General features: G+C 40.7%; 1 protein-coding gene across 1 annotated transcript in view; it reads right to left on the reverse strand.

Annotated features, from left to right (window-relative positions):
* Positions 1-11,561, reverse strand: part of Ccdc192 (coiled-coil domain containing 192) — a 236,727-nt gene that overhangs the window by 195,759 nt on the left and 29,407 nt on the right. Inside the window, exons 2-3 of the mRNA XM_017800091.1 lie at positions 5,722-5,853; positions 3,976-4,035 (exon numbers count right to left, since the gene is read on the reverse strand). Coding sequence (XP_017655580.1) covers positions 3,976-4,035; positions 5,722-5,853 — 192 coding nt within the window. The remainder of the gene's footprint in view (positions 1-3,975; positions 4,036-5,721; positions 5,854-11,561) is intronic.

Consider the following 11,561-nt stretch of genomic DNA (forward strand, 5'->3'; position numbering starts at 1 on the left):
TAGATAATTTGAGAATTAAGGGAGGAAATGACTCCTAAAAGGGGTTTTGTAGAGAGAGCAAGAGTTATTTGAATGGGGGAGGGGAGCGATAACTTATCAAGAGTATGTTGCGAGCAGTGATACTAGATATGTAAGAAAAGACGGAAGTGCCATTTGACTAGTGAGATCAGTCTGAGATAGAGGAGTAAGCGGGAGAGATGAAGGAGTGAAGGAGGAAAGGAGGAGGGCAGGGGCTGTTTGGAAACCCAATCCAAGATTCCAAGATGGCCCTAGGGAAGTCAGAAGACTATTAGATGGTTAAGTACATGGGCACACATTTAAGGAAATGCAGTACAAATAAGAAGCCAAATCTTTAATGAAAATCTCAGACACTTAAAGAGGTTGAGGTATAATGCCTGGCAGCTTCCTAATCCTCCTTGCTACTTATTTCTTAATCTTCAGAATCCTCAGGAGTCCCAAGATCCGCTCAGTCTCTTCTAGAAAAACCTCCATGCTATCTACAAAGTTCTCTTTCCAGCACAATGCTTCTTTAATCTACTTTCTCTTCTCTAGTACGTCACATTCTCCCTGTGAGTGTCTTTCTTTGGTTTGGCTTGGTTTTCTGCACCCACTTTAAATCAATCTTTTCCTCTCCTTCTCCTTCTCCTTCTCCTTCTCCTTCTTCTCCCTCCTCCTCCTCCTCCTCCTCCCCCCACCTCCTCCTCTCCCTCCTCTTCCCCCTCCTCTGCATTAGAGTTCAAACCTCATAGCTTCAGGCGTGCTAGGTGTGATGACTAATCCTGGGTGTCAACTTGATTGGATCTGGGATTAACTAAAATGAGAGCGATCTTCTTGGTTGGATCATCTGAAGCTGGAAGACACACCCTAAATGTGGGTGTTACCTTCTGATAGCAGCCTGTATAAAAGGCCATGGTAGAGGAGAGTGCTTGCTTTTTGCCGCTTGCCTTCTGTCTCGCTGGTGAGTTCGTCTTGTTGTTGTAGACTGAAGACTAGCTGATCTTCTAGAATTCATCAGACCTTCAGTGCCAAATTGGGACTACTGAGATAGCCAGTCTTGTGGACTGAGCGACTGCAGATTCTTAGCCTCTCCAGTGTGGTGCAGTCTAAGTAGTTGGACTACTTAGACTCTGTCCTGTGAGCTAATTTGATAAATCCGTCTCTCTCTCTCTCTCTCTCTCTCTCTCTCTCTCTCTCTCTCTCTCTCTCTCTCTGTGTATGTGTGTGTGTATGTATGTGTGTGTATTCATATTATAGGTTCTGTTTCTTTAGAGAACCCTGACTGATGTACTAGGCAAGCACTCTGACTGAGCTATGCCTGCAGCTTTTACTTCAAATTTTTACACATGGATTTTATCCTTTCTCTTCTCAGCCAACAGGACTCAGTGTTGCTAGAATAAATGGGTGACTTTGTGTTGGGAGGGAGACAATAGGAGACTCTGAATTTTCATATGTTAATTATTTGGGACCAGTCACAATAACTAAACTATATAATGGTCAGAAAATGCTAGAGAAGTGGTAATATAATGAAATAGAAGACATGGAAGTGAGATAACTTATAGAAGTAGACTCAGAACCCTACAACTAACTACGTGAGATGGAGGTAGAAAAGATTAGGATTTTAAGAGCACTTTGAAGTTCAAATCTAGAATAATCTAACTGTGCTATTAATTGTCAAGGCTGGGGATGTAACGGAGGGCCATACTCAGTCAGTATACAGGAACAGAAGGTGACATATTTGACTTTGTGCTGAACCTCAGATGGCAGTGTGCTACTCAGGTCATACTTAGGAAACTCAAACTTTACTTTGATTTTAGAGGTTAGCAGTCTCCACAGCCACGAGTTCTAAAACACTATTTATGGTTAAACATTTGGAGATTGGTTAGACATGGGTAAGTTCTACAAGAAATAAATCCATTTCGCTTTGCTTCCAGCCGTCCCCCTCCGCCCTTTCTTTCTCAGAGTACCTATTAGCATCCTACAGAATGTTTCCTCCCGGGATAATGTTTTAAGAAATGCCCATTAAAACACTTAGGAATTGTAATCAGGAGATGATTAAGAAAAAGGAACTTGATGAGGGTGGTTGTTTATTTGCATGGAAGAGTAAGCTGAAGCATTATGAGCTGATGATTCACTATGAGTACAGAGAAAACGAGTTGGAGACAGAACTTTAGCAACTCCATTTAACACCTCAGATAGCATGCAGAGAATATAATTTGGAAACGCAGCCAGTTGTGATAGCAAAATCATGAGTTTCAGAGTGTAAAAAATAATCCAACTTTTTAAAGAATCAGTCTTCTGATCTGAAAAATAATGCTTTGCTTGTTAGGTTGTATTGGAATTTAAGATGGCTAATATAGGAGGATACATATCCACACTTAATAAATGCTGTTACTAATGTTTTTCATATAAAATTTTCTTGATGAACTGAAGCAAAGCCTTGAAGAATATATACTGGTGGATTGAAACCTAGCTATTGGATACTTACTTTAGAAAAATCTAGAAAGTCCACACAAGAAAGCAATACTACTTCAGACAAGCCTGATACAACAGCAGCATGATAGAAAAAGGGAATCTCCGGAATTAGGCGGTGGAGGGAGATAGCACAGGAATTTCCCTAAGGCACCATTGACAACATTTTTTTTTTCATTAGTTGTTTTGTGAAGAGATGTTGGAAGATAATATCGAAACCTTAGGAAGTACATCTGCTTTCCTTCAAGAATTCTGAGATACTACCTTCCTCCCTACACACAGATTAGATAATAATCTGCCACTATGGGCTTTGCTCTGACAACGGTCATTAACTGGCAGGCTAAGGAGAGGCATCTGCAGCAGAGTGCAGAACTAATGGTGCATTCTTCTGATAGAACATGTCACAATCCCACCAGTGCAGGCTCAAGTCATTTTCAGTATTGGTCAAATGCATATATAAGGCCAATAAAGACTTTGGATTTAGAGGTGAAAGACTCTTAAATTGTCATGTCAGATAAGGTTTTCCCTCCGGCAGCACAAAAGTCAAATCTTAAATGGATGGTCACCCAGCTTTTATCTTTCAGTCTTTTCTGCTCGCCTTCTGGGCTGCAGCCTTTTAAGTTACAGATCCATCTGAGGAACTTGGTGTTATTAAGGGTGGTCATTTAACATGACTGGCTAGTGTCCCTAACCAGAGCTCATAGCAGCCCAGATGGAGATAGAAAGAACTAGAAGGGTGGTAAGCAAGACTCTGCAGACCTGCTTGAGGTCTTAGGGTTGTTCTAATAGTAGGTAGAGGCTGGGCATCTGGCTTGTGGGCATTAGTACTCAAAGGTATCTTCCAGTAGGAGCTCATCAGATCTCTCTGCACAGATAAGGCTTGAAGTATAGGTGTCTTTGCCCTAGGAAGTCATGAGGTCTACCTCAGGGGAGTACTTGCAGGAGTAGTGGACAGTCACGCATTCTGATTGACCTATGGTTATTCACCCAAATATCACAAGACTGGGGCACAATGAGTGAACATAAAACATACTGCTCAGAATTGACCCAAAGGTTGGAAACATTGGTATCTGTAGCTTCTGCAATCCCTTGTGAGCTAAGCAACAGAAAGCACTCTCTGCTCAGTCTGTCTTCATAAATTAAGTGATTTCTGCATAAACTAAAGTTTCAGAAGCACTAACCTACACCTGTATTCTATGTGGCAATAATTGCTACTCTGCCCAACCAGATCCCTTTCACTGTCTCACTGACAGTCTGGCATCCGGGCTACCTTCATACTCTTTACCACTGTGATACATAGATTGACCATCTGACATATAAAGTCCATTTTGCCACTTTTATCATCAGTAAGAATGTGAACTTTATGGAGATACTGTAAAAATACTTATTTTTAGCTTGGTGATTTGTTTTGCAGCAGATACACCTCATTTATGACTTCTTACAAATTTTTGTTCATTTTCAGGATGACCATGATATGAATAATGGGATAAGAAAGTAGAAAAACACTATGTAGGCTGCAAGTTGCTCCTGGGTAGCTTTTACTTCAGCTTGCAGCTTCTCAATGTACTGGAAGGGAGGAAAGTTCAGAAAGCAAACAGATAACTCTCCCTCTTGCATGCTCAGAGCATCCCATATATACTTAGTGTGTGCCAGTTGGAGCACTACTATCTTAGCTAGGTGTTTTCAGAATCATCTCTGGAGAGACAACTTCTCCATCCCTGTTACTGTATGACAGACTGAGGGCAAAGCCCATAAATATGCTAACAGCCAGGAAGTTGTTAGGAAAATGTGAGCTTGGACTAATGAGGTTAATGTTAACATATATCATACCATATGTGTGTGTGCGTGGGCGTGTGTGTGTACCTTTACATAGAAACATATCCATATACTCCAAAGCCATATATAAGCTCTTTGCATTGAACAAGAGGCAAATTTATATAATGATGTATATATGGCTTTCTAGAGCTTAATTACTTTATAAATTGAAAATATATGCCAAATTTTGCTACAATTTATGATCCATAGTTTTATTACACAGAAACAAGTTCTTCATTAGGTACAATTTCAAAACTTATTTGTCAATATGTGTAAAATTGATAGTATGTTAAAAAAAAGTAGAAAGGCTGGAGAGATGGCTTAGCAGTTAAGAGCACTAGCTGCTCTTGTGGAAGACCAGGGTTCAAATTCCAGCACCCACATGGCAGCTAAGAACCATCCATAACTCCAGATCTGACACCCTTTTCTGTCCTCCTTGGGCAGTGCATGACATAGGTGCACTTACATACACACAGGCAATACACTCATACACATAAAATAAAGTAATAAACAAAATATTAAAAAACAAAATAAATAGAACGTGCAACTAAAATTGTTCAAAATTGTTAAATTTGAAACTAAAATTGTTCAAAATTATTAAAATTGAAACTAAAATTTAAATTTGGTCTGTCAATATTCATCAGGGAATAAAATTGTCTTTAGCAAATGTTTTATTCATCTTCATGAACTTAAATATGAACACTTTTTTTGGCTACGTTAGGGGTTGAATCTAGATACTTATACCTTCCAAGGGTTTCAGGCCAAAAGCTTCAGCTCTGGCAGCCCCAATAAACTATGCTCAGCCAACCAGCCCCAAACACAAATTAAGAGACAAGTAATGTTAAAAATGTATTCATTGTGGCCACACTGGGAAGAGAAATAAACAAAGGGTTCTGTGAACTCCAAGTCCATCTTTAGGGTACTGATGTGAAATCTCCATTTAACCAGAGGGCAGGAGGCATGGATAAAGAAATGGTCTGGTAAAGGTGTGGCCTGCCCGGCACCAACTCACCAATGTCTCAGCTCAGTCTGTCCTGCAAGGTAGTCCTATAAATTGTTAAATTGCCAATCTTGGGGAGTACGGCCTCACCCTCATGGACAACTATGCTCATCTGGGAGATGCTTTGTCCTGCTGGATTTTGCTCTTCTGGAATCCAAGGTGGCTGCAGGTTTAGAACAATGATTTATCTCTGTGCCTTCAGCCAAAGTAAAGGAGACAGGTAGAAAATGGAGGCAGAGATGTCAACTTCCATCATACCTATACCTGTCAGCCACTGTAAGGAGTCAGCACTTAGAAAAACAGGTTCGAAATGCCTGCTTCATTACCACTGAGTGACATCCCTAGCCCATTAAAAGGAAAGTTTCAACCCAACCAGGAATGACTGGCTTTACAGAATGTCAACTCTTCTAATACTGGACTTTTCCTCCACCACGTACCTTGTCTTTCATGACAGCCATGTTTTCATACGGTTCTCCACTGACGCTGTTTCTGTTCACAGTCTCTACTTTTTGCTCCAGCCAGGAAACTTGCTCAAGCAGTTTTCTTTTTGTGCCTTCAGAGACTGTAAGCTAAAGATACGTTTTTGTAAACATGCCATTCAATGATACTGTTAAAGCTTCTTTTAGGTCAACTTATAAATGAATTGTCTTCTACTAATATCTATTAAATATGAAAACAGCTTCTAGAATATTCTCCACATGTGACAGATGATTAGAAAAGGAAGGAAATAATGCTTATTTCATTATTTCTAACAAGTAAGGTCTTTGTGGGCAAGAGGTAAGAACACACACTCACAATGCAGAGACATGTCTGTAAGAATGTAATGGTAGGCTGGGCATGGTGGCACATGACTCTAATCCCAGCACTCGGGAGGCAGAGGCAGGCAGATCTCTGTGAGTTTGAGGCCAGCCTGGTCTACATAGTGAGTTCCAGGCCAGCTGGGGCTACAGGGAGACCCTGTCTCAAAAAGACCAAAAACAAAAAAACAAACAAAAAACAGAATGTAGTGGTAGACTCCAGCATCTGCTCAGGCAACAATATCTGCAGTAGCCTCCTCTCAAAGATACCCACAGGCACCCTACTGAGTCCCTAACTAACACACATCCATGCCAGAATCTCACCTGGGAAGTGAGCTTAAATCAAAGAGGAGATACAAGGCATGGTGGCCCATGCATGCCTTTAATCCCAGCACTTGGGAGGGAGTGGCAGGCATAGCTTTGTGAGACTGAGGCCAGCCTGGAAAACATAGTGAGTTCCAGGCCAGATGAGGCTACAGGGAGACCCTGTCTCAAAACAAAAACAACAACAAAAAAATCAAAGTGGTGACCATACAACCTGCTCCCCACCCCCTTCCTGCCTCCTGACTTGGAAGCAGAGAAACTGGCTGGCTGTAGGATCTTGTTGTGAACCCCTCACCCTCCCCACCTCTCACCCTGCTCATCCTAAGAGGCTCATTCCCCTGCCATGTGGACTCTGATTCCTCTCCTCAAAGACCCTGCCATGCTGTTGCTTGTCTGTCTGTCCATGGCATTAACAACTTTCCTAATAAGCTTACTCCCCAGTTATCTACCTCAGTGTCTCTCTTGAACCCCTCCTCTTTGAAACCTTTTATTTTCCAGTGCAAGGATCTCAATATTCACCTCCACTTGTTTTGAGGTTCCACTGCATTTGTACAACTGAATCTGTAACCTGTGTTGTGGTTTACATGGATTCTAGAAACCTAACTCTTAAAAGGAGGGGTACAGCTCCCTAGGAAACATGGGAGTCATCACTGCCTTGGATACTTACCACAGAAGCAACAGAATGGTTAGAGACAGAGGGAAACCCTGGAATCTCAAGTTAAAGCCTGATTAATGCAAATTAGGAATTAGATCTGGGCAAATCACAACCAAAAAATTCCTACTGTTGTTTGTTCTGCTCTTTCAATTCCTCTTGAGGGAAATGGAAGTGTGGTAGCCCCTGGACTCCTGGAGAGCCCCTGCCCAGATTTTCCTTCTCCTCACACAGTTTAGTGTGTTTTTTCTCTATAGCCAGCAATACTTCTAAAAAAATCATTAGAAAGGCATACAGAAATTCACATTATTGCAAATCCTGTGCCCTCTGAGGCAGAGATTATCTCTAAGTATCTCTTTTGCATCAACTTGGATGTTACTGAAAAGCATACTTTTTCATCTTGAAAGATAGTTTTTAAAAATATCTTATTTATTAATTTTATTTTCTGTTTATGAGTGTATTGCCTATATATATATATGTATATATATATGCGCACTCATGTTGTGCTATGCCTGCACAGGTCAGAAGAGGGCTTCAGATCCCCTGGAACTGGAGTTACAGATGGTTGTTAGCCACTATGTGGGTGCTGGGAATCAAACCCAGGTCCTCTGCAAGAGCAGTCAGTGTTCTTAACCATCTCTCCAGTCTGACAGTTTTTGTTTTTTTTTTTTAATACCTTACCACATGAAGAGGTCAGTCTGAAGGGAAATGGGTGAGCTAGTATACCATATACAATGGCTTCCACCAATCTATCTACATAATCAACCATTTAACACAAATTTATTCAGTTGGTACCCACAACAGCCATTGTGTTATGGGCTGGGAATCCCTCAAAGCCCATCCCAGAGCCAGAGGGAGTGCTCATGCCAAGAAGTATTGGTGATATCTTTCAATTCTCAGAGTCCTAGGGGGTCTACTGTGCTTCCCTGTCACTAATGCAGTTGCCTCTTGGGCATGTGGTGGCTTGAGAACGTAGTCTGGCTGTTATGAGCACACTTCTGTTGTATTAATGTGGAACCGCTAACCACACAGGCTCCATCAGACCACAAGCATAAGCTTGGTTTCGATATTATGTGGTTTGAGCAGGTTGCTCAGTTTCTCTGGGTTTGATTTTTTTAAAAATATGTAAACAGCAGTGGGAAAAAAAGAGTGCTACTTAAACTACAGGTTGGTTTTGGAAATTATGAGTTTAACAAAAAGAAACTTAGAAGGATGTCTGGAACATATTAAGTACCAAGTAATTGTTAGCATTATTCTTCTCCCTCCTCTGGCCATAGTAAGCATTCATGGGGGTTTTTATCTACATAGCTTTCATTTATCAAATTGTTAAAAGACAAAAACCAAAAAACCCTGAAGAGATCATGGCCTCTCTAAACCAAGTACCCTGAACTCAAACTGTATTTGGTTTGTTTACTCCTTATAATCTTTAGAGGAAACCTCTTCTTAAGTCTAGAATTATTTTCTCTCAAACAACTAATCTCTCAATCAGGTGCATATTCTGTGTAACCTGTAAAAGATCTAGTCACAATTTGCTTTTTACCTTCTTAGTGTTGGAGAAGGGGATCTTTATTTTATTCACTGAATATTTATTTATTTATTAAAGAAATAAGTTGGGCATTTGTTATAAGAATTTGAAGATTAAAAAATGAAAATATTGGGGCTAGAGAGATGGCTCAGCGGTTAAGAACACTGGGTGTTCTTGCAGAAGACCCAGGTTCGAATCCCAGCACTCACATGACAGCTAACAACTGTCCGTAACGCCAGTTCCAGGGGATCTGACAGCCTCTTCTGTCTTCCGCAGGCATTGCACAACACAGGTGCACTACATGCAGGCAATACACACATACACATAAAATAAAAATAATAAAATATTTTTTAAAATGAAAATATTTTCTTGAGACAGGGTTTCCCTGTAGCCCCAGCTGGCCTGGAACTCATAGAGATCTGCCTGCCTCTGCCTCCCAAGTGATGGGATCAAAGGCATGTGCCACCCGGCCTGGCCCATTATCATCATCTTAAAGATGAAAGGACTAGATGCTCTTAGTGATGAGCTAACTTGCATCAGATCCTGAAGCTAATCAGAAGGATTAGATTCAGACCTGCATTGGTTTGCCTCCAATCATGGGCTCTAGATCATGTTCAGCCTTACCTCTAAGGCTGACTGCCAAGATGATCTGTGATGTTTTTCTCTTACTTATGTGGACTTTAGAAGTCTTTTCAAGCATGCTGGCTACCTGAGTTACTCATTTTCTCTTCTTCTAAACCCTTGCCATCTTACCATCTTCTTCAAGGTCGATGCTACCTTTATCTCTTCCTTCTTCACAAAGTTTCTGACCCTTTCTTTGACTCATGTATGTTTAAAGCAGGTTCAGAATAATTTAAGAAGTCTTGACTTGGAACCAGGGGATCTATGTTTTAGGCCTGAGCCCACAACTCACCCTATAATCTTGGTGCAAAAAATTAGATTTTGCTATGCTACTTTGCTGTATTTTGACAGAGCCACTCTCCAGAAATTCAGACTAAATTACTAATCCCCAAGGAAAATGAGCAGAAAATTCAGAGAATTATGTCAGAACCTACCACAATGCTAGGTGCAGTGTTGCACCCCCGTACTATAATCCCAGCCCTTGAGAAGGGGAGTCAGGAGTATCAGAAGGTCAAGGCCATTCTTGGGTATACAATATTTTATGTAAATCTGGACAACACGAAATCCTGTCTCAACACACAGACACACACAGACACAGACACAGCACACACTACACACATAAAACACACCCATACAAGTGCATACAATCAAACTGGCATGGAGCAGCCTCAGCTATGAATTTTCCAAGTTAGCCTCTTGAGCTAGGAGTCTTGGTTGTTATTGTGTATCACTGTCTCATGAAAGTACATGAAGGGATTTTACTGTTTTCTCCTCAAGTGGACGTTTCATGGCAAAAACTGGTAATTTACTTTTGGATTCTACCATGTGATTGTGAAACTATTTTTCAGTAGGACGATGGCAGTCCCCTCCACCTTTTGCAAATGGCCATGAAAAAACCTGATAATCATAAAGGAATCCCCGTACTATAATCCCAGCACTTGAGAAGGGGACTCAGGAGTAGCAGAAGGTCAAGGCCATTCTTGGGTATACAATATTTTATGCAAATCTGGACAACACAAAATCCTATCTCAACACACAGACACACACAGACACAGCACACACTACACACATAAAACACACCCATACAAGTGCATACAATCAAACTGGCATGGAGCAGCCTCAGCTATGAATTTTCCAAGTTAGCCTCTTGAGCTAGGAGTCTTGGTTGTTATTGTGTATCACTGTCTCATGAAAGTACATGAAGGGATTTTACTGTTTTCTCCTCAAGTGGATGTTTCATGGCAAAAACTGGTAATTTACTTTTGGATTCTACCATGCAATTGTGAAACTATTTTTCAGTAGGACGATGGCAGACCCCTCCACCTTTTGCAAATGGCCATGAAAAAACCTGATAATCATAAAGGAAACAAAAGGGAGAGATGAGATAAAAAATAAAACAGCATAAAATATATTCATTTGAGGGTTTTTTTTTCCCCACGTGAAGGATTATGCTTCACTGCTAAATTATAAGAAGTTACTTCCCATCCTGAATCCACTCCATTGTCTCAATGGGGATCTTTCAAAGTCTTACAAAGTCTACTCATCAATTCAAGAAGTCCGTAAGAATACTGCCTAAATTCAAATTCAGTTACAGGATAGGAGACAGGCATCAAAGTAAGAGGAAATCTGAGTCAGTAGGTGGAGATGTCACAGTTGAATTTTAAACAGTGAGAATCTTGGGCATTGTTAGAATTTTATTGCTTTTTTTCTTACTTGGTATGAACTTCTTGGTCTTACAGAATAAATATTTTGAAAGAGAGCTCCATGTAATTTAGTATCAGTTATCTATCTGCAAAGAATGAGACTAGCAGTGCATCTGTTCTCTAAATGATCTATTTTTATGTACTCTGATCAGCACACTTGCAGGAACATTTTTACATGCTGGGAGACTAATATTCTAGCTGTGACTCCTAAATCAAGGCTCTTGTCCCCTCATGAGCCCCACAGATTGGTAGCAGATGATTTTAAAAGCACTCACATCATTGATCTTAAGAATTTTGTAAAGCAAATCTACTTAGAAAATTCAACTTTCAATATTTACTCTGATCTTCAATAAAAGATTGTTTAAAAAGCTAGAGAGATAGCTCAGCAGTTAGGAGCACTGGCTGCTCTTGCAGAGGACCCAGATTCAATTCCCATCACCCGCATGGTGGCCAACGCCCATCTGTAACTCCAGTTCCAGGGGATCCGATGCCCTCTTCTGCCCTCTGTGGGCAGTGCAAGACATGGGTGCACTTACATACATGCAGGCAATACATGTATACACATAAAAAATGTGGAGATGAATAAAAAAGACGCAGAGAATCTACTCAGCAACATCATAGCAGGAAGTTCCCCAAATCTTGAGAAGAACACAGA

This window comes from Nannospalax galili, unplaced genomic scaffold (genome assembly GCF_000622305.1).
Source record: "Nannospalax galili isolate Female #2095 unplaced genomic scaffold, S.galili_v1.0 scaffold490, whole genome shotgun sequence".
NCBI lineage: Eukaryota > Metazoa > Chordata > Mammalia > Rodentia > Spalacidae > Nannospalax > Nannospalax galili.